Raw genomic sequence first — 19,208 nt, forward strand, 5'->3', positions numbered from 1 at the left:
ATATTTTATTTCTGTGATGTTCATGCCTTCCCCTACCTTTTTGGTCATATAGAATATGTATAATAGCTGACTTGTTTACTGAATGTAACACCTGTGTCATTTCTGGGTCAGCTTCTTTTGATGTTTTTTTTTTCTCTTGGTGATAGGTTATATTTTGCTGTTTCTTTGCATGCTTGGTAGTTTTTAACTGGATGTCAGACACTGTGAGTATATGTTTTAGGGGCCTGATTTTAAAAATTTTCTCTAAATAGTTTTGGATTTGGCTGTGATTCAGTTAGGTAGCTTGGAATCAGTTTGATCCTTTTGAAGCTTACCTTTAAGTTTTGTTAGAGTGTGTCCAGAATACCACTCAGAGTAGGGCTACTTTGGCTCCACTGTAGACTCAGTAACTTTCTGTGGACTCTACCCAATGCCTGGCACTTTAAGGAGTGTTTCCACTCTGGCTGGTGGCAACACTAACTGTTTCTGGCCCTGTATGCGCTCTGCTGATTGTTCTGCCCATTCCTTCCTAATGGTTCTTTCCCCCGTCTCATATAGTTTTCTCACACCCAGGTACAGGTTAGTACTCAGCCACAGGCTGCAGGGGCCTTCTCTATAGATATCCAGAGCTCCCTTGGTGCCACGAATTCTAGTCACCTCAGCCTTTTCAAACTCGGAATTCTGTCTCTTAAACGTAGTGAAACCACCAGCCGCTGTTTGGGTTTACCCTCCTTGTGATGAGGCCTGGAGACACTCTTCTAGGCAGTATGTTTGGACATTTGTAGCACTCACCTCATTTGTTTTTCTTTTCTCAGGAAGCACTGTCCTGCCCTGCCTTTTGGTTTTCTAGTTGTTTAGGCAGGAGGGAAAATCTGGTTCCTGTTATTCTGTCATGATTGGAAGCAGAAGTCTCTTTCTCTTTTCATCTTGAAGTCCATTTTCTCCCCCTTACCCGACATACATTCTCTTCTCAATCATTATAATCATTCTCTTCAATACACTTTTCACTTCCTTGCCCCTGTCTTATTCCGCTTGGGAAAAGTGTTCAACCCTGGTTAAATCTGTTTCCACTTTTCAGTGCCAGTACCTGACAGCTGAATGTCACTGGACAAAAAGACACAGCCATGCTGTTTTCACCTTAAATTCATGACCACAGTGAGGCCAGTCATACTGCATTTCCAGAGTCTCTTGTTCTTCCACTTTCCTAGATGTATTTTTCACATCTTTTCTATCAATATTCTGGCATTTCCTCCCCCATCTTCTCAGACATTGTCCTTATTTCCACATCACTGGGAAATTAAAGCAATAAAATATGAACTTCTCAGTCATACGACATCTGTCCTCGTACCAGCCCCTGCATGGACATTCTTTTGCCTTCTCCTCTTAGCCTGTAGTCACTTCCTCCACGTACGCACTAGATCCCATTCCCTCTTGCCTACCCAGTGCAATTTAAATTCACTAGCAGTTTCTCTCCCTTTCCCCACATCATTAACATTTCATTATATCCTTGAACGTTCCTATCAGCATACAATCATACTGTATCCTAGCTTTAAAAAATTATTATTTTGGCTGGGCGTGGTGGCTCATGTTTGTAATCCCAGCACTTTGGGAGGCCGAGGCGGGTGGATCACGAGGTCAGGAGTTCAAGACCAGCCTGGCCAATATGGTGAAACCCTGTCTCTACTAAAAATACAAAAATTGGCTGGGCGTGGTGGCGGGTGCCTGTAGTCCCAGCTACTCGGGAGACTGAGGCAGGAAAATCACTTGAACTCACGAGGCGGAGGTTGCAATGAGTGGAGATCACGCCACTGCACTCCAGCCTGAACGACAGAGCGAGACTCCGTCTCAAAAAAAAAAAAAAAAGAAATTATTATTTTTTTACTTCCTCTCGCCCTATCAATTACCACGCCAATTCTTTGCTCTCTTATACAGAAAAAATTGTGAAGGAAGTTGTCTGTACTCTTTCTAGTTTTCCTCTTCTCTATTTATTTTTGTTTTTATTTACTTATTTATTTTTTGAGATAAGGTCTCACCGTTACCCAGGCTGGAGTGCAGTGGCGCCATCATGGCTTACTGCAACCTCCGCCTCCAAGCCTTAGTAGCTGAGATTATAGGTGCCACCATGCCCGGCTAATTTTTTTTTTTCCTTTGAGACAAAGTCTGCCTCTGCTGCCCAGCCTGGAGTATAGCGGCACAATCTCGGTTCACTGCAACCTCCACCTCCCAGGTTCAAGCAATTCTCCTGCCTCAGCCTCCCAAGTAGCTGGAATTACCAGGGCCCACCACCACACCTGGCTGGTTTTTGTATTTTCAGTAGAGACACAGTTTCACCATGTAGGTCAGGCTGGTCTCGAACTCCTGACCTCAAGTCATCCACCCACCCCCGGCCTCCCAAAGTGCTGGGATTACAGGTGCGAGTCACCGTTTCCGGCCAAATTTTTTGTATTTTTGGTAGAGACAGGGTTTTGCCATGTTGCCCAGGCTGGTCTCGAACTCCTGGGCTCAAGTGATCCGCCCGCCTCGGCCTCCCAGTGTTGGGATTACAGGCGTGAACCATTGTGCCTGGCTCCTTGTTCTCTCTTAATTCCACTCTTTATTCCACTCTAACCTGGGTTTTGTCCTTACTACTCTGCAAAAACTTCTGTGGACAAACTCTCAGTGATTTCCATATTGCTGTTTCAGTGGTTATCTTACCTACTCTGTCAGGAGAATTTCTTAAAATTGATTATTCTCTCTTTCCGATATACTTTATTCACTTTTTGTCCAGAATACCATACTTTTGGTTTTCTTGCCACCTGTGCTGTGGTTGCTGTTTCTGTCTCCTTTGCTAGTTCTTACCCCTCTCTCCACCTCTTGATGTTGGATACCTAAGAACTCACAGCTTGGGTCTCTGTCTTTATCACTTCTCTCACAGTGATCTCATCCAAAAACAGGTTTTAAAACCCATCTGTGGCCGGGCGTGGTGGCTCAAGCCTGTAATCCCAGCACTGTGGGAGGCCGAGACAGGCGAATCACGAGGTCAGGAGATCGAGACCATCCTGGCTAACACGGTGAAACCCCGTCTCTACTAAAAAATACAAAAAACTAGCCGGGCGAGGTGGCGGGCGCCTATAGTCCCAGCTACTCGGGAGGCTGAGGCAGGAGAATGGCGGGAACCCGGGAGGCGGAGCTTGCAGTGAGCTGAGATCCGGCCACTGCACTCCAGCCCGGGAAACAGAGCAAGACTCCGTCTCAAAAAAAAAAAAAAAAAAAAACCATCTGTATTCTGATGACTTCAAGTTTTTATTTTCTGATAGGCCTTTTAAATTCTAAATTTCCATATTGAACTGTCTATTCAACATTTTCACATGAATGTCTAATAGATATGTTAAATGTAATACATCTAAAACCAGTCTCACAAGCTTTTGTCATAAGCCTGTCAAATCTTCTTTTATTCTAGTTGATGGTAGTGCCACACTTATTGGACAAAAGCCTTAAAGTCATGCTTTACTCCATTTTCTCGTATCTCATGCCTACCTCTTGGGCATCTAAAATCGAGCCACTTCTCATACCTCCATTGCTATCACCTCAGTCCAGGTCACCATCAGTGCTTTCTAATCCTACACCCAGTTTTAACCCTTGCCCCCTTATAGTGCATTCTCAACATAGTAATGAGGGAGATTTTAAAATGTAAATAAGATTATGACACTTCAGGCCAGGCGTGGTAGATCACGCATGTAATCCCAGCACTTTGGGAGGCTGAGGTGGGCGGATCACGAGGTCAGGAGTTCGAGACCAGCCTGGCCAATGTTGTGAAACCTTGTCTCTACTAAAATACAAAAATTAACTGAGTGTGGTGGTGCGCACCTGTAATCCCAGCTACTCAGGAGGCTGAGGCAGGAGAATTGCTCAAACCCAGTAGGCAGAGGTTGCAGTGAGCCGAGATCACGTCATTGCACTCCAGCCTGGGCAATAGAATGAGACTCCGTCTCAAAAAAAAAAAAGAGATGATGACACTTCTTGCTCAGAGTCTTTTAATGGCTCTTCATCTTACTTATAGTAGAAACCAAAGGCTTTATAATGGCCTTCAGGGTCCTACAAGATCCAGCTCAGTAATATCCAGTAAGCTGAGTTACTCCTATGACCTTATCTGCTCTCTCCGCTTTCTTTACTTTGCTCTACCTTGAATATATTAAGCATGCTTCTACCTTAATGTTCTTTGCATTGGCTGCTTTCTCTGCCTAGAATACTCTTTTTTCCAGATATTCCCCTATTGCCAACTCCCTGTTGACTTACTGCGGCCCATCTGTGTGAGAAGAGTGCTTATGAGGGGATTAGTTGTGCTGTAAGGAGTGAAGGATAGAGGGGCAGGAGTATGGCAAATGTTGAAGTTCTCTAAAGAGCCAGTGAATGGGAGAATTCTAGACGTGCTAGCAACTGTTGAGTCCAGCCTGTTTGCTATTCTGAATAATAATGAAGGAATTCAAGAAACTTTGTAGCAAGTTAATAGAGATGAGGCAGCCTTCAGTCAGTCAGTGAAAATGTATGTAAATCGAGGTTCATAGTCTGAAGATTCCTTTCTTATTAATAAGGCATTCTCTTTTGTAGATATTGGATTTGGTGTCCCACCGCTTAGTTATGATTTAATGATATGCTCTTCAGATTAATAGAGAATAGGTCAAAGAACTACTTGAGCATCATTTTTGGAATCTATTATAAAAGTTTAATAGAAAACATTTAATTATTAAATTCCTTTTAAAATTGAGTATTAGAGGAAAGAATTTATTATGTGTTCCGTCAAAAGGGAGAGCAAAAATATGTTTCCTGGTACTTAACAATGTCTATTAGGAGACTTCAGAGCCTAACCAGTGTTTAATTTATCTCTAGTATCTTTCTACTGTGGTCCTCTGCACCGTTTTTTATTTTTAATTGCAGGACTTGCACTATGTTTAATTTTATAATTAAAATTAACAAAAGTGCTTGTGGAAGTAGACTTAGTTGAAATTAGAAAGTGTCCTCTTATGAAGAGAGTATTCTGTTTCTCCACGTTAGTCAAGAAAAGTGTGTTCTTTCCATGGTTCTTTCATGTTTGTTTATTTGCACACCTTTTCCTCGTAGGGAAGAATAAAAGAAGAAAATGAGGGTTACAGGAAAATAATAAAAAGTAGAAAAAGTAATGTGAGGCCAGGCATAGAGTTAGTGTACAAAGTATATGCCACAGGATCATAATTCTGACTCTGAATTTCCCAGTAGCCAACACTAAGAGGAGAGTGAAGTTACTTACATGATTCATTTAAGTCCATAAGGTAAAAAGAAACTAGCTGTTCAGGAAAGAAGCATAGCTAATACCAGTACTAAGTTTTTAGTGGATATCTCCGATGGGTCCTTATAATAAGAATACAGTGTCTGGGTGCAGTGGCTCACACCTGTAATCCTAGCACTTTGGGAGGCCGATGTGGGTGGATCACCTGAGGTTGGGAGTTTGAGACCAGCCTGATCAACATGGAGAAACCCTGTCTCTACTAAAAATACAAAATTAGCCAGGCGTGGTGGTGCATGCCTGTAAAGTTACTTGGGAGGCTGAGGAGGAGAATCGCTTGAACCCGGGAAGTGGAGGTTGCGGTGAGTTTAGATCACGCCACTACGCTCCAGCCTGGGCAACAAGAGCGAAACTCTGTCTCAAAAAAAAAAAAAAAAGAATACAGTGTGATAGAAGCAGGCGCCTGGAACAAGACAGTATATTAACTTTCAGGATGAACTATGTTCGTGAATATAAGCAGCATTTGTAAGAGTATGATGTAAATGTGTGGTTTTTAACGTAGTTTGGGTCATAGACCATCTAACATTTTTATCATGAATTTGATAAACATGCAGATTGTGGACCAACTTCAAGAGATTCTGATCCAATAGGCCTGAGATAGGTTTTAGGAATCTATATGTGTAATCACCACCTCAGATGATTTTCATGTAGGTTGTTGTCAGATCATACGTTGAGAAACTGTTTCAGTGTTATAATTTCAGGGAGTTTGCATATTCCACACAATCACTATATGCATCTCAGATTCTTAACCTGAGCAATATCCTCAACAGATTTGTATAATTGAAAAATAATCATGAGTCCAGGCGTAGTGACTCATACTTGTAGTTCTAGCGCTTGGGAAGGCTGAGGAGGGCGGATCACATGAATCCAGGAGTTCGAGACCAGCCTGACCAACATGGCGAAACCTCGTCTCTACTAAAAATACAAAAATTAGCCAGGTGTGGTGGTGCATGTCTAATCCCAGCCGCTCGGAGGCTGAGGCATCAAAATTACCTGACCCTGGGAGGCAGAGGCTATAGTGAGCCAAGATTATGCCACTACACTCCAGCCTGGGCAACAGAACGAGACTCTCTCTCTCAAAAAAAAAAAAAAAAAGACAGTCATGAGTTTCATAGGGTGTTTGATGCTGGTGTACTAGAAAATTAGGTTTTACATTTAAGTCTTTAATCCATCTTGAGTTAATTTTTGCATGTGGTATAAGAAAGGTATCTGGTTTTACTTTTCTACATATGGCTAGCCAGTTATCCCAGCACCATTTATTGAATAGGGAGTCCTTTCTCTGTTGCTTTTGTCAGGTTTGTTGAAGATCAGATAGTTATAGGTGTATGGTCTTATTTCTGGGCTGTATTCTGTTCCATTAGTCTATGTATATGTTCTTGTATCAGTACCATGCTGTTTTTTGGTTACTGCAGTGCTGTAGTATAAAGACACATGTACACATATGTTCATCACAGTACTATTCACTCTAACAAAGACATGAAATCACCTCCAATACCCATCAGTGATAGACTGGATAAAGAAAATGTGGTACATACACACCATCGAATAGTATACAACCATTAAAAAAAACGAGATAATGTCCTTTGCAGGGACATGGATGGAACTGGAGGCCATTTTCCTTACCAAACTAATGGCAGGAACAGAAGACCAAATACTGCATGTTCTCGCTTATAAGTGGGAGCTAAATGATGAGAACACATGGATACATAGAGGAAACAACACACACTAGGGCCTACCAGAGGGTGAAGGGTGGGAGGAGGGAGAGGATCAGGAAAAATAATCACTTAATCCTAGGTAATGAAATAATCTGTACAACAAATCCATGACACAAGTTTACCTTTGTAACAAACCTGCAAATCCTACACATGTACCCCTAAACTTAAAAGTTAAAAAAAAAAAGGAAAATGAATGACTTTTGTTGAAATTTATTGGCCAAAATAAATCAGATGGTCCTAGTTCATGGCTCACTCCCATAACCTCAGCATTTTGGGAGACCGAGGTGAGTGCGCACGTGTAGTCCCAGCTACTTGGGAGGCTGAGGCAGGAGAATTGCTTGAGCCGAGGGGGTCAAGGCTACAGTTAGCTATGATCATTCCACTGCACTCCAGCCTGGGTGACAGAGCAAGACCCTGTCTCAAAAACAAACAAAAAACAAATCACATGGTCACACTTAACTTGAAAAGGAGTACTAAACTAATGACTAACACATATGGGGTCTCTCTGTCCCTTTGTTTTTGGTAATGTAATTGATTATTTTTTTCCTAATATTGCCCTAGTTTTAACATTCCAGAGAGAAACTGTATGATTATGAGGTCTGATTGTTTTGATATGCCGCTTGTTTGATTTGATAATATTTATTTAGATTTTTGCGTCTTTCTTCTCTGGTAAGATTGGCCTAGACTTTCCATTTCTTATGCTTTTCTCAACAGTTCAGTGTCAGGGTTTTTTGTTAGCATTATAAAAGGAGATGGGGATTTTTCTGTTTTTTTTTTTCTCCTCAGTTTTCAGAGTTTATATAGATTTCCAATATACTTTTTGGGAAGAGTTTAGGACAACTACAAAAAGAGACCATACAGGCTCCATATAAGACCACTGTCACTTCTGACACCAACTGTAAGTTTAGGGGATTCCCAAAACCACTCTCAGGTTTGATAATTCATTAGAAAGGCTCATAGCGTTTAGTGAAAGCTGTTGTACCCATAGTTACGATTTGTTATAGGGAAAGGATTTGGATAAGATCAGCCAAAGGAAGAGACTCATAGGGCAGAGTTTAGGAGAGTTCCAAATACAGAGCTTATCTTGCTCTCTCCCCATGTGGTCAGGACACATTTCTCTCCCGGCATCAATGTGTGACAGTATGCATGAGTACCACTAAATAGGGAAGCTTACCCAACCTTTACTGTTGAGTTTTTATGGAGGTTATTCACATAGGTGTGGTTGATTGATTGCTCACAGGGATTTCAGTCTCCATGTTGACTGACCCTATGTGAGTCCAGACCCCTATCTCAAGTTACATTGTTCGTCTTTCCGATTGGTCAGCCTCCACCTAGGATTATATAGGTGTGAACAGTCCCCTCCCTGAATTGCATTATTAGCCTATCCAGTATGACCCAAGGCCTCCCAGACAAAGACACACTTTTTAGATGTAACTTTCTAAGTGTCCAGAGATTATCTACTAGAAGCCAAGAGGAAAGACCAAACTGTCTCTTTGGACAAGGCCAAATTCTTCACTAAACACGTTTGTGCAATTAATTTTTCTCTTTTATGATTGTCTTCCTGTGATTCCTCAATAACAGATTAAGCCTGTAGGGATTCCATTATGGAAAACTGGTTCATTTAAATTTGAGCCCTTCATTTCTCTAGCTGTCTCATAAAAATTACAGGATACTTTTTATTTAACTGCATTTAAATTAAACTCCCTTTTATCTTTTTTTCCCCCCCCAAGAATAAAGGTTCTCTTCAGTTTGAAGACAAATGGGATTTTATGCGCCCGATTGTTTTGAAGCTTTTACGCCAGGAATCTGTTACAAAACAGCAGTGGTTTGATCTGTTTTCGTAAGTACCCAGTTTGCTAACATAAAGTAAATTTTGGTGATGTCTTTTCATACCCAAATGGAATGTGTAACTCTAGGTTGTTCTGTTTACCTATTAAATAGTATTACTAGTTATGCTGAGGGTCTCCAAAACCTCTCCCAGGTATGATGATTTGCTAGGGGGCTCACAGGACCAAACATACAATCATACTCGCAGCTATGAGTCTTTACGGTGAAAGGATCCAAAGCAAAATCAGCAAAGGGAAAAGGTACATGGGGTGAAGTGCAGGAAAAAACAAACACAAGCTTCCAAGAAGAGTCCTTTCGCAGAGGGGAGTCACACAGGACACACTTAATTTTTCCAGCAATGATGGACAGTGTGTGATATGTTGTCTACCAGAGAAGCTTACTGGAGACTTGGTACTCAGGGTTTTTATAGGGCTGGTCACATAGGCAGTCTCTTTCAACATGTTCCAAAATCAGTGTAAACCATAATGTTTATATAAGCAGTTTAGGTACAGTGAGCCACTGTTATTTCAGGAAAGTTTTATTTAAGTGTAGGAAACTGTTGACCATTCAAATTCTCAGATGCCAGCCAAGGGCTAATCTTACAAGCAGGCATTTCTAGGGGATGCAGTCTCGGGTGCTGGTTTAACTTTGTGCCATTGGCCAAATTGTCTTTACAGTAGAATTATGTCAGCATTCCCCCATGTAGCAGGGCAAGACCAACCTGTAGTATTGGTCTCAGTTGCCTCCAACCCTTTTTTTTTTTTTTTTTGAGATGGAGTCTTGCTTTGTTGCCTAGGCTGGATTGCAGGGGCGCCATCTTGGCTCACTGCAACTTCTGCCTCCAGGGTTCAAGTGATTCTCGTGCCTCCGCCTCCTGAGTAGCTGGGATTACAAGTGTGCACCACCATGCCTGGCCAGTTTTTGTATTTTTAGTAGAGTCAAGGTTTCTCCATGTTATCCAGGCTAATCTTAAACTCCTGACCTCAGGTGATCTGCCCACCTTGGCCTCCCAAAGTGCTGGGATTATAGGCATGAGCTACCATGCCTGGCGAGTTATCCCTTTTTAGAGGTCCTGGATTTAGCCAGTTAAACTCCATTAATCATAAAGTTTATCTTAAAAAACCATGTGGCTTTCTCTTTCAGTTCTTTATAGGCCTTTTTTTAACATGGTCAACTCAGGCACAATTGTCAACTCAGGCACAGTATAACTCAGGGCAGTAAGTTGAAGCGGACCTGAAAACCTTCCAGGATTGAGACAGTGCCATGCTAGGGTACATACACTAACAAATATAATCCCAGAGGGCACATGTAGTTCTAGAAACAAAAAGTTTAAAAGTGTTAAGATACCCCAAGCAAGATATTAGTCAGGTAGTACAGGTTAACAAGGCTCCCGCTGTGGCCTCCCACCATGGGACCTTATATTCTGGGGTTCCCAATTCAGTGTAGTTGATTTATAATTCAGTTCAGGCCTTGGTTTCAGATGGACTGCCTGAAGGCAGTTAGTTCCAAACAGGAGGTGCTCTACATGGAAAGTTCAGAAGCTGAGGCTGTTCCTTGCCATCTCATAGTTGGTGCTGTTAGGTGTGATTGTAAGTTAACCAGTTTGAATTAAAAGGACTCGTGGCATCTTGGAAAGGCAACCCTAAGAGATTTCCTTTAGGAAAAGGGGGAAAGCTTTCAGGAATAGTTGTGAGAAGCAAAAATCATTAATCTCCTCCTCCTCCACTGTCCCTTCCCAGATGCTAGGTTTTGTTTTTTCTTCCTTATAAAATCAGTGTATCCCTTTCAGTAATGAAAATTTCATGTCTTCTCCATCATCCAGATCTGCATGAGGGACAAAAGTTTTTTTACTAAAAACATTTGTATACAACTTAATTAAAAGACATATGATATTTAGGAAATGGTCAGGATGAAATCCTGAATTTTTAAAACTTTTCAAAATGGGCTTATGCTATCTCCCTTTTGTCCTGATCATATATCTAGTGGGTAGCCTAGAAAATATCAGTTCGTTTCTGGGGACAGCTGCATTTAGTAACCAGACTGACTTACTAAGGTGTGTGTGTACCAGGAGGGGTGACAGGAAAGAGAGAAATAGAGTCAGGTTATTAAATCTATTGCTGCAAACTGCAACCAATCCAGAAAGGCAAACAGAAGTCAGTAGCAGTGAGACATCTCAAGAAGGGCTCAAAATCTAATCTGTAAGAAGTGGGCGAAGGGGCTACACTCGTTGTGATGTGCCCTCTGCCAACTACAGCTTTTGGTAGGAACTACCAGTTGGGAATACTGTTAGTCTCCATATCAGATATATAAGACCAATCAGCAGCTTCATTTTGCATAGTCCCATCAGAGAATAAGCCTTTTTCTTTGGGTGTCTGTGAGTGGCTGAGGTGGTCCAGCCAGAATCCATGATGTTTTTTCATGGTTTCTGGCTCCACAGAAGAATATCTTTTAAGTCTTCAGTAATCTTTGATGGCCAAAGTGGCTTACACCTATAATCCCAGGACTTTGGGAGGCCAAGACAGGATGATCGCTCGAGCCCAGGAGTTCAAGACCAGCCTGGGCAACATATTGAGACCCTGTCTCTTAAAAAAAAAAAAAAAAATCTGGGTGTGGTGACACACGCCTGTAGTCCCATCTAATTGGGAGCTGAGGTGGGAGGATTGCTTGAGTCTTCAAGCAGATTGCTTGCTGCATTGAGGCTGCAGCAAGCTGTGACTGTGCCACTGCACTCCAGGCTGGGTGACAGAGCGAGACCTTGTCTCAAAAAAAAAAAAAAAATTGAGGCAAAGTCCTGTTTATTGAGTATATGCCTGCTTTTGGTTCAGCACAGCTCATGTTGAGGTTGAAATAGCCCGGTAGCAGTGTCAGGTTTCAGCCTAGCATCAGATCCAGGTAATTGAGATCTGTGATTTCAGGATTCCAAAAACAGTTAGTGTCTTGTCTTTGGCAGGAGCAAAGCCAAGATACTGCAGGCTCGCAGTCATATTTCAAGTCCAAGTGATCAGCAAGACTGTCCTAAGTCCTTTTTACCTTGTCTTAGGATCCAACTTGATCTGCCCAAAAATATGCACATACGGCTGGAAAATCATCAGCTTCTAAGGGTCAGACATCTAATTTTACAAGAATTCAATAACAATGAAAAACTGCATTTAAAATTCCAAAAGTGTATTTCCTTCATCTGGAGATTTCCTTTGTTTTCATGTTGTCTCTCTTTTTCCCGGGGCATCAGTAGTTTAAAAAGTCATAGTAAATATCCATTGTGGAAACTTATTCTGTTCCCAATACTCACAGAGTTTAAATTCCAGTCCCTTCAGCAGAAAAAAGCAAGAAGTTTTGTCTCACTAACTTTTCCTGATTGGGACAATCCCTCTAGCATTTGTGAAATGACTAGCAGCATATTACATCTTATGTCAGTTTTGATTATACATCTAGATGCAGTAGCTGCAAAGTACAAAGTCATCTCTTAACCCCCCACCACGTTTTTCCCTTATTTTAAATTTATTTGTTTGTTTATTGAGACGGAGTCTTGCTCTTTTTCCCAGGCTGGATTGCAGTGGCACAATCTCAGCTCACTGCAACCTCCGACTCCCAGGTTCAAGTGATACTCCTGCCTTGCCTCTTGAGTAGCTGGGGCTACAGGTACCCACCACTGCACCAGGCTACTTTTTGTATTTTTAGTAGAGATAGGGTTTCACCATGTTGGCTAGGATAGTCTCGAACTCTTGACCTCAAAGTTATCTGACTACCTCGGCCTCTGAAAGTGTTGGGATTACAGGTGTGAGCCAACGTGCCTGGCCATCCTTATTCCTTATTTTAAATTTAATCAACCGTCAGCAGTAAATTCAGTGTTTATAAGAGTAACATTACAGCTACTGGGAGATCCTGACTGGCATGCAAGGTGTAGGGAGGGACTGCAGCAGCAGCAGCTAGGCTGAAGAGACAGCTGGAGTGGTTCACTCTCCCCACTCCTGTTTCTCCCATAGTTTATCTAAAGCTTTGCTCCAGCACTGGGCTCTGATTTTGCTATTATTTTTTTCCTATTTGGAGGAGAGAGCATACAAACTTTTAACATTTTTAGTCCACCCAAACTCACCTTTGGGAACTTTTGGGCCTCTTTCCACCTGGAGGCAAGAAAAAAAAAAAATCCAACAGAGACATCATCCAGGCTCTGTTTTTTTCTCCCTTCACTTTAGTCAGCATGGCCAGAAACTGCCAGGGGAATGAGGTAGCCAATTCTCCTGGTGTTAGAGCTATCATTTTCAAATTTCATAGGTAATTTTTACCTGTCACAAAAGACAGAAACTCAACTGCTGTTTCATACTATGAATGATTTTATAGCCACTGAAGCAGCAGATGTTTGTCATCCTACTGCTTCTTCTCTCTTCACGAGTCCAACTTCTCACACCAGCTGTGTTGGCAATCCCAAGGTCACCCCTAGGCTCAGTGATTGCTGGAAGTATTCATAGGACTCGCTATGTAGTTGTATTCGTGGCTATGATTTATTACAGTGGGAAGCAAAGCAAAATCAACAAGGAAAAAGTGCATGTGCCAAAGTCCAGGGGAAACGAAATACAAACTTCCAAATGTCTTCTCGCAGAGGAGTCACACATTAAGCTTAATTCCTCCAGCACTGACAGTGACAACACATATAAAATATTGTCTACCAGGGAAGCTAATTAGAGACTCAGCACCCAAACTTTCTACTGGGGGCTGGTCATGTAAGCAACTTATGCCTGGCACATACCAAAATTCGAGACTGGCAGAAGAAAAGGAAGTGTTCAACGTAAGTCACACTGTTTGTGTAAATAGTTTAGGCACGTAAAATGTTCTCATTAAGGAATGATGGGAATCCTCCCAAAAATCCAGATTGCTACATCCTTGCCAAAGGCCAGACTTGCACACAGGTGTTTCTTAGGATAGCAGTCTCAGACACACTATTAAAATGCCGTATCAATGAATTATAGATGTATAATTGCATAAGCTGTACACATTGAGCTGTTGTAATCATTTTCTCTATCACTTAAAATGCTCTAATTTCCTAAATGATGTAGAACCTTGTTGCATACTATCAATTAACTTATACTTCTGGCCTTTGGGAAATTAAAGTTCAGTAAGAAACAGCTGAGGCATTTTAAAGCTTTATTACATTCATGTATACATATGTTTTTTGTTAATCATTCAGTAGTAAACTATTTTATGAATGATATGTTGGGTGTGGTGGGGTTTTTTGTTGTTATGTTGTTTTTGCCAGTCTGTGTTGATAAGATTTATTATCGAGAATAGTGCTTGTTCTCTGAGTACTCCTGACTTAGAAAAGGAGCATAGGGTGATGGTGTTCCCTATTAAAGTGGACTTCAAAGTAGAAATTGTCAGTAACCTTGTACTTGCTACAGTTAGTGGCCTCAACACATTTTTTTTGTGTGTTCTTTTTTTGAGACGGAATCTCTCTCTGTCACACAGGCTGGAATGCAGTGGCCAGCACTGCAAGCTCCACCTCCCGGATTCAAGCCATTCTCCTGCCTCAGCCTCCCGAGTAGCTGGGACTACAGGCGCCCGCCACCTCTCCCGGCTAGTTTTTTGTATTTTTTAGTAGAGACGGGGTTTCACCGTGTCAGCCAGAATGGTGTTGATCTCCTGACCTCGTGATCCGCCTGTCTCAGCCTCCCAAAGTGCTGGGATTACAGGCTTGAGCCACCGCGCCCGGCCTAGCACGTTGTTTTTAAAGATCTTTTGGCCGGGCGTGGTGGCTCACACCTGTAATCCCAGCACTTTGGGAGGCCGAGGTGCGTAGATAACCTGTGGTCAGGAGTTCAAGACTAGCCTGGCCAACATGTCTACTAAAAATACAAAAATTACCTGAGTGTGGTGGTGGACCCTAGTAATCCCAGCTACTCAGGAGGCTGAGGCAGGAGAATCACTTGGACCCAGGAGGCGGAGGTTGCAGTGAGCCAAGATTGTGCCATTCCACTCCAGCCTGGGAAACAAGAGCAAAACTCCATCTCACAAAAAAAAAAAAAGATCTTTCATCTCCTTGGAGTACTTAAAGCAGTTCAATGTATAGTCCTTTTAGGTAAAGGGATTCCTGTTTATCACCAAGACTGACAATAATTAACACGCTTGTAAATTTTAGCCCTATTTAGGTCATGTTAATCATTAACATTTAGGTTGCTTATATCCTTCTAAATCTCAGTTACTAAATAATATATTGATGTTAATGTACATTGAAAATCTGAGATTTTCCCCCCTTTTCTCATGATCTATATTCTTTCTCAATTGAAGTACTCTTGGTATTTTGGGTGGTATAAGAGATTGTTCTGCATATTGTACAATATCACTTTTGTCCTTCTCTCTCTTTTTTTTTTTTTAATTGAGATAGAGTTTCATTCTTGTTGCCCAGGCTGGAGTGCAGTGGTACGATCTTGGCTCGCTGCAACCTCTGCCTCCCGGGTTCAAGCAATTCTGCCTCAGCCTCCCAAGTAGCTGGGATTACAGGCATGCGCCACCACACCTGGCAAATTTTTTGTGTTTAGCAGAGATGGGGTTTCGCCATGTTGGTCAGACTGGTCTTGAACTTCTGACCTCAGGTGATCCACCCACCTTGGCCTCCCAAAGTGCTGGGATTACAGGTGTGAGCCACTGCGCCCAGCCTGTGCATGCTTATCAACTCCAGTCATGAACACTCCTTCTGTGTCTTTCTCCCCACCCTGCATTATAAAAACAAAGATTCTCATGTTTCCAGATACCCTTCTAGGGGAATAATACCTTCCTCAATTGAGAACTGCTGCTCTAGATTCATTTACAATTTTAGCCATTTTTAAGTGTACAATTCAGTGGCATTAATTGTATTCACAATGTTATGCAAACATCAACACAGTCCATTCCCCAAACCTCTTCATCATCTGAAACAGAAGCTTTGTAGCCATTAAACAATAATTCCTCATTCTTCCTCCTCCCAGCTCCATTTTACTTTCCATCTGTGAATTTGCTTATGTAGGTAACTCATATAAATGGAATCATATAGTATTTGTCCTTTTAAAAGGCACACTGTTTTTTAATGGGCTTGGTTATTCAGTTCAGGTTTAATGTTATGACTGATATTTCTGCTTTTATTGCTTCTATAACTTTTTATCATGGATCTGATGTTATTGTTTCTTCATTTTCCTTTCTTTGTTTTTATTAATTTTAAAGTTTATTTCATTAGTGGTTGCCTTCATGTTTCTTGCTCTTAGTTAGAAGCATGTGATAGTCCTCCTATTTGGAAACAAAATACATACCATTTTACCACACCAAGGTCACACTATTTCTTCTTCTCTTCTACACAAGGAAATCAAAACCTTTGGAATAGTTTTTACTTCTTGCTTCTTTTCCCGTCACTTCTGTCTGCCTCCTTAAGACTTGAGAAGCTTCTATTTCTTCTCTCTCCTATTTCCCAAATCCTAGATTTTTCTAGTACAGTTAAATTTTTAAAAAGATTTACCTTATATCATGTTCCCTTTTAAAAGCACCTTGGGGCTGGGTGTGATGGCTCATGCCTGTAATCCCAACACTTTGGGAGGTCGAGACTGGAGGATTGCTTGAGGCCGGAGTTCGAGACCAGCCTGAGAACCAGCGAGATTCTATCCCTACAAAAAATTAGCCAAGGCTGGGTATGGTGGCTCATGCCTGTAATCCCAGCACTTTGGGAGGTGAAGGCAGGTGTTCACCTGAGGTCAGGAGTTCGATACCACCCTAGTCAACATGGCGAAACCCCGTCTTTACTAAAAATACAAAAATTGGCTGGGTGTGGTGTTGCACAACTGTAATCCCAGCTACTTGGCCGGCTGAGGCACGAGAATTGCTTGAACTTGGGAAGCGGAGGTTGCAGTGAGCTGCGATTGTGCCACTGCACTCCAGCCTGGCTGACAGAGTGAGACTTCATCTCAAAAAAAACAAAAATTAGCTGGTCGTGGTGGCACATGCCTGTAGTCCCAGCTACTCAGGGGGCTGAGGCAGAAGGATCCTTGAGCACAGGAGTTTTAAGTTATGATGAGCTGATCATGCCACTGCACTCCAGGCAGGGTGACAGGGAGAGACCCTGTCTCAACAAAGAAAAGTACGTTGAGCACATTCTTCCCTGGTATAGCAATGCAGAGAAGTAACTGGCAATTGAGAAAAGAGAACTGGAGAAGATGTACCAAATCCCTTCTAAGTTTGACTCTTCTTTAGATAAGATTTCTAGGGAATTCTCTAACTCCACCCCCTTTACCACACCATTCCCTGTTGTCCTGTGAGACTCAAGTCCTGTTTGAACCTTTCTGACATATATGCAGAAGAGATTTGAGTACGGCAGGGTTACAAAGGTAGGTTTGTTTTAGGGATGCACAGGTCTCCTCTGATGGGTGACTTTGGCTCCAGAATTCTTCAACAGCCTTACCGACCTTTCTTAGAACTACGCTGATTCTTACTGTTCAAACTTCCTTTCTTGTCTCCTCTACAGGGATCAGACCTACACCAAGCTTTCTCTAGCCCATTTTCCATTTTCCTTCACAGGTGTTCCCTTAGTAAATCTCTTACATTAATAATCTCATCAGCTTCTTCATCTTTTTTTTTTCTTTTTTTTTTTTTGAGACGGAATCTCTGTCACCCAGGCTGGAGTGCAGTGGCACGATCTCGGCTCATCGCAACCTCTGCTTCCCGGGCTCAAGCGTTTCTCCTGCCTCAGCTTCCCAAGTATCTGGGATTACAGGCACCCACCACTGCGCTGGTTAATTTTTGTATTTTTAGTAGAGACAGGGTTTCACTGTGTTGTCCAGGCTGGCCGCGAACTCCTGACCTCAGGTGATCTGCCCACCTCAGCCTCCCAAATGCTGGGATTACAGGCGTGAGCCACCATGCCCACACCTGGCCTGGTGTGTTTTTTTTTTTTTTTTAAGACAAAGTTTTGCTTTTGTTGCCTAGGTTGGAGTGCAGTGGCGTGATCTTGGCTCACTGCAACCTCTGCCTCCTGGGTTCAAGCGATTCTCCTGCCTCAGCCTCCCAAGTAGCTGGGATTACAGGCGCCTGCCGCCACACCTGGCTAATTTTTTGTATTTTTAGTGGAGACAGAGTTTCATCATGTTGGCCAGGCTGGTCTTGAACTCCTGACCTCAGGTGATCCACCCGCCTTGGCCTCCCAAAGTGCTGGGATTACAGGCGTGAGCCACCGCGCCAGGCCCTGTCAGCTTCTTAAAAGGCTTCTTAAACTAACACGAGTCAATGTGGAGTGTCTGGCACGTAGTAAGCAGTTAATACATGTTAGTTTTGTTATAGTAAACTAAATGAAAGATGATGGTGACTCTCATTATGGTAATGGGAGGGAAATGTCCGTATTAGAGAGACATTTGCATGATGAATATAATAGGACTGTGATTGAATATAAGGGATAAAAGGGGGTTGGGTTGCTCAATTTCTTTCTTACAACTTATCACTTCGCATTTCACTTTACAGGGTAGCCACATTGATGTGCTTATAGTTCACTGCAGTTACCATAGTCATCCACAATTCTTTTTTTTTTTTTTTTTTTTTTTTGAGACAGAGTCTTGCTCTGTTGCCTGGGCTGCAGTGCAGTGGCAAAATCTCAGCTCACTGCAGCCTCCACCTCCTGGGTTCAAGCAATTCTCATGCCTCAGCCTCCCAAATAGCTGGGGCTACAGGTGTGCACCACCACATCAGGCTAATTTTTGTATTTTTCTTTTAGTAGAGATGGGGTTTCACCATGTTGTCTAGGCTGGTCCTGAACACCTGGCCTCAAGTGATCCACCAACTTTGGCATCCCTTAGAGCTGGGATTACAAGCGTGAGCCACTGCACCTGGCCCACAATTCTTTATACTGTCGTTTTTTTCATAAAATATCCTCTTTCCTATCTTTATACATCTTTCCCTGGCAAACTCCTATTTTTGGAGATTAAGCTCAGGAACCAGCTATTCCAGAAAGCCTTTCCTTTTCTTCTCTACCTCTCACTCACCCTTACCCTATCCCTGAGTTCCTAAACCATCTTTTGTTTATATACATAAAATAGTTGTAACATACTAAGTTATAGTCAATCAATTTTCTATCAGTTTCTTTTTTTTTTTTTTCTTTTTTGAGACAGAGTCTTGCCCTGTTGGCCAGGCTGGAGTGCAGAGGTGCAATCTTGCCTCACTGCAACCTCTGGTTCCTGGGTTCAAGTGATTCCCTTGCCTCAGCCTCCCAAGTAGCTGGGACTACAGGCGCGCACCATCATGCCTGGCTAACTTTTGTATTTTTAGTAGAGATGGGGTTTCACCATGTTGGCCAGGCTGGTTACAAACTCCTGGCCTCAAGTATCTGTGCACCTTGGCCTCCCAAAGTGCTAGAGTTAAAGGCATGAGCCACCATGCCCAGCCTGTTT

General features: G+C 42.3%; 1 protein-coding gene across 1 annotated transcript in view; it reads left to right on the top strand.

Annotated features, from left to right (window-relative positions):
- Positions 1 to 19,208, top strand: part of CUL5 (cullin 5) — a 102,871-nt gene that overhangs the window by 18,353 nt on the left and 65,310 nt on the right. The window contains 1 exon segment of the mRNA XM_010360851.2: positions 8,724 to 8,833. Within this exon segment, the coding sequence (XP_010359153.1) occupies positions 8,724 to 8,833 (110 nt within the window).

This window comes from Rhinopithecus roxellana, chromosome 15 (genome assembly GCF_007565055.1).
Source record: "Rhinopithecus roxellana isolate Shanxi Qingling chromosome 15, ASM756505v1, whole genome shotgun sequence".
NCBI lineage: Eukaryota > Metazoa > Chordata > Mammalia > Primates > Cercopithecidae > Rhinopithecus > Rhinopithecus roxellana.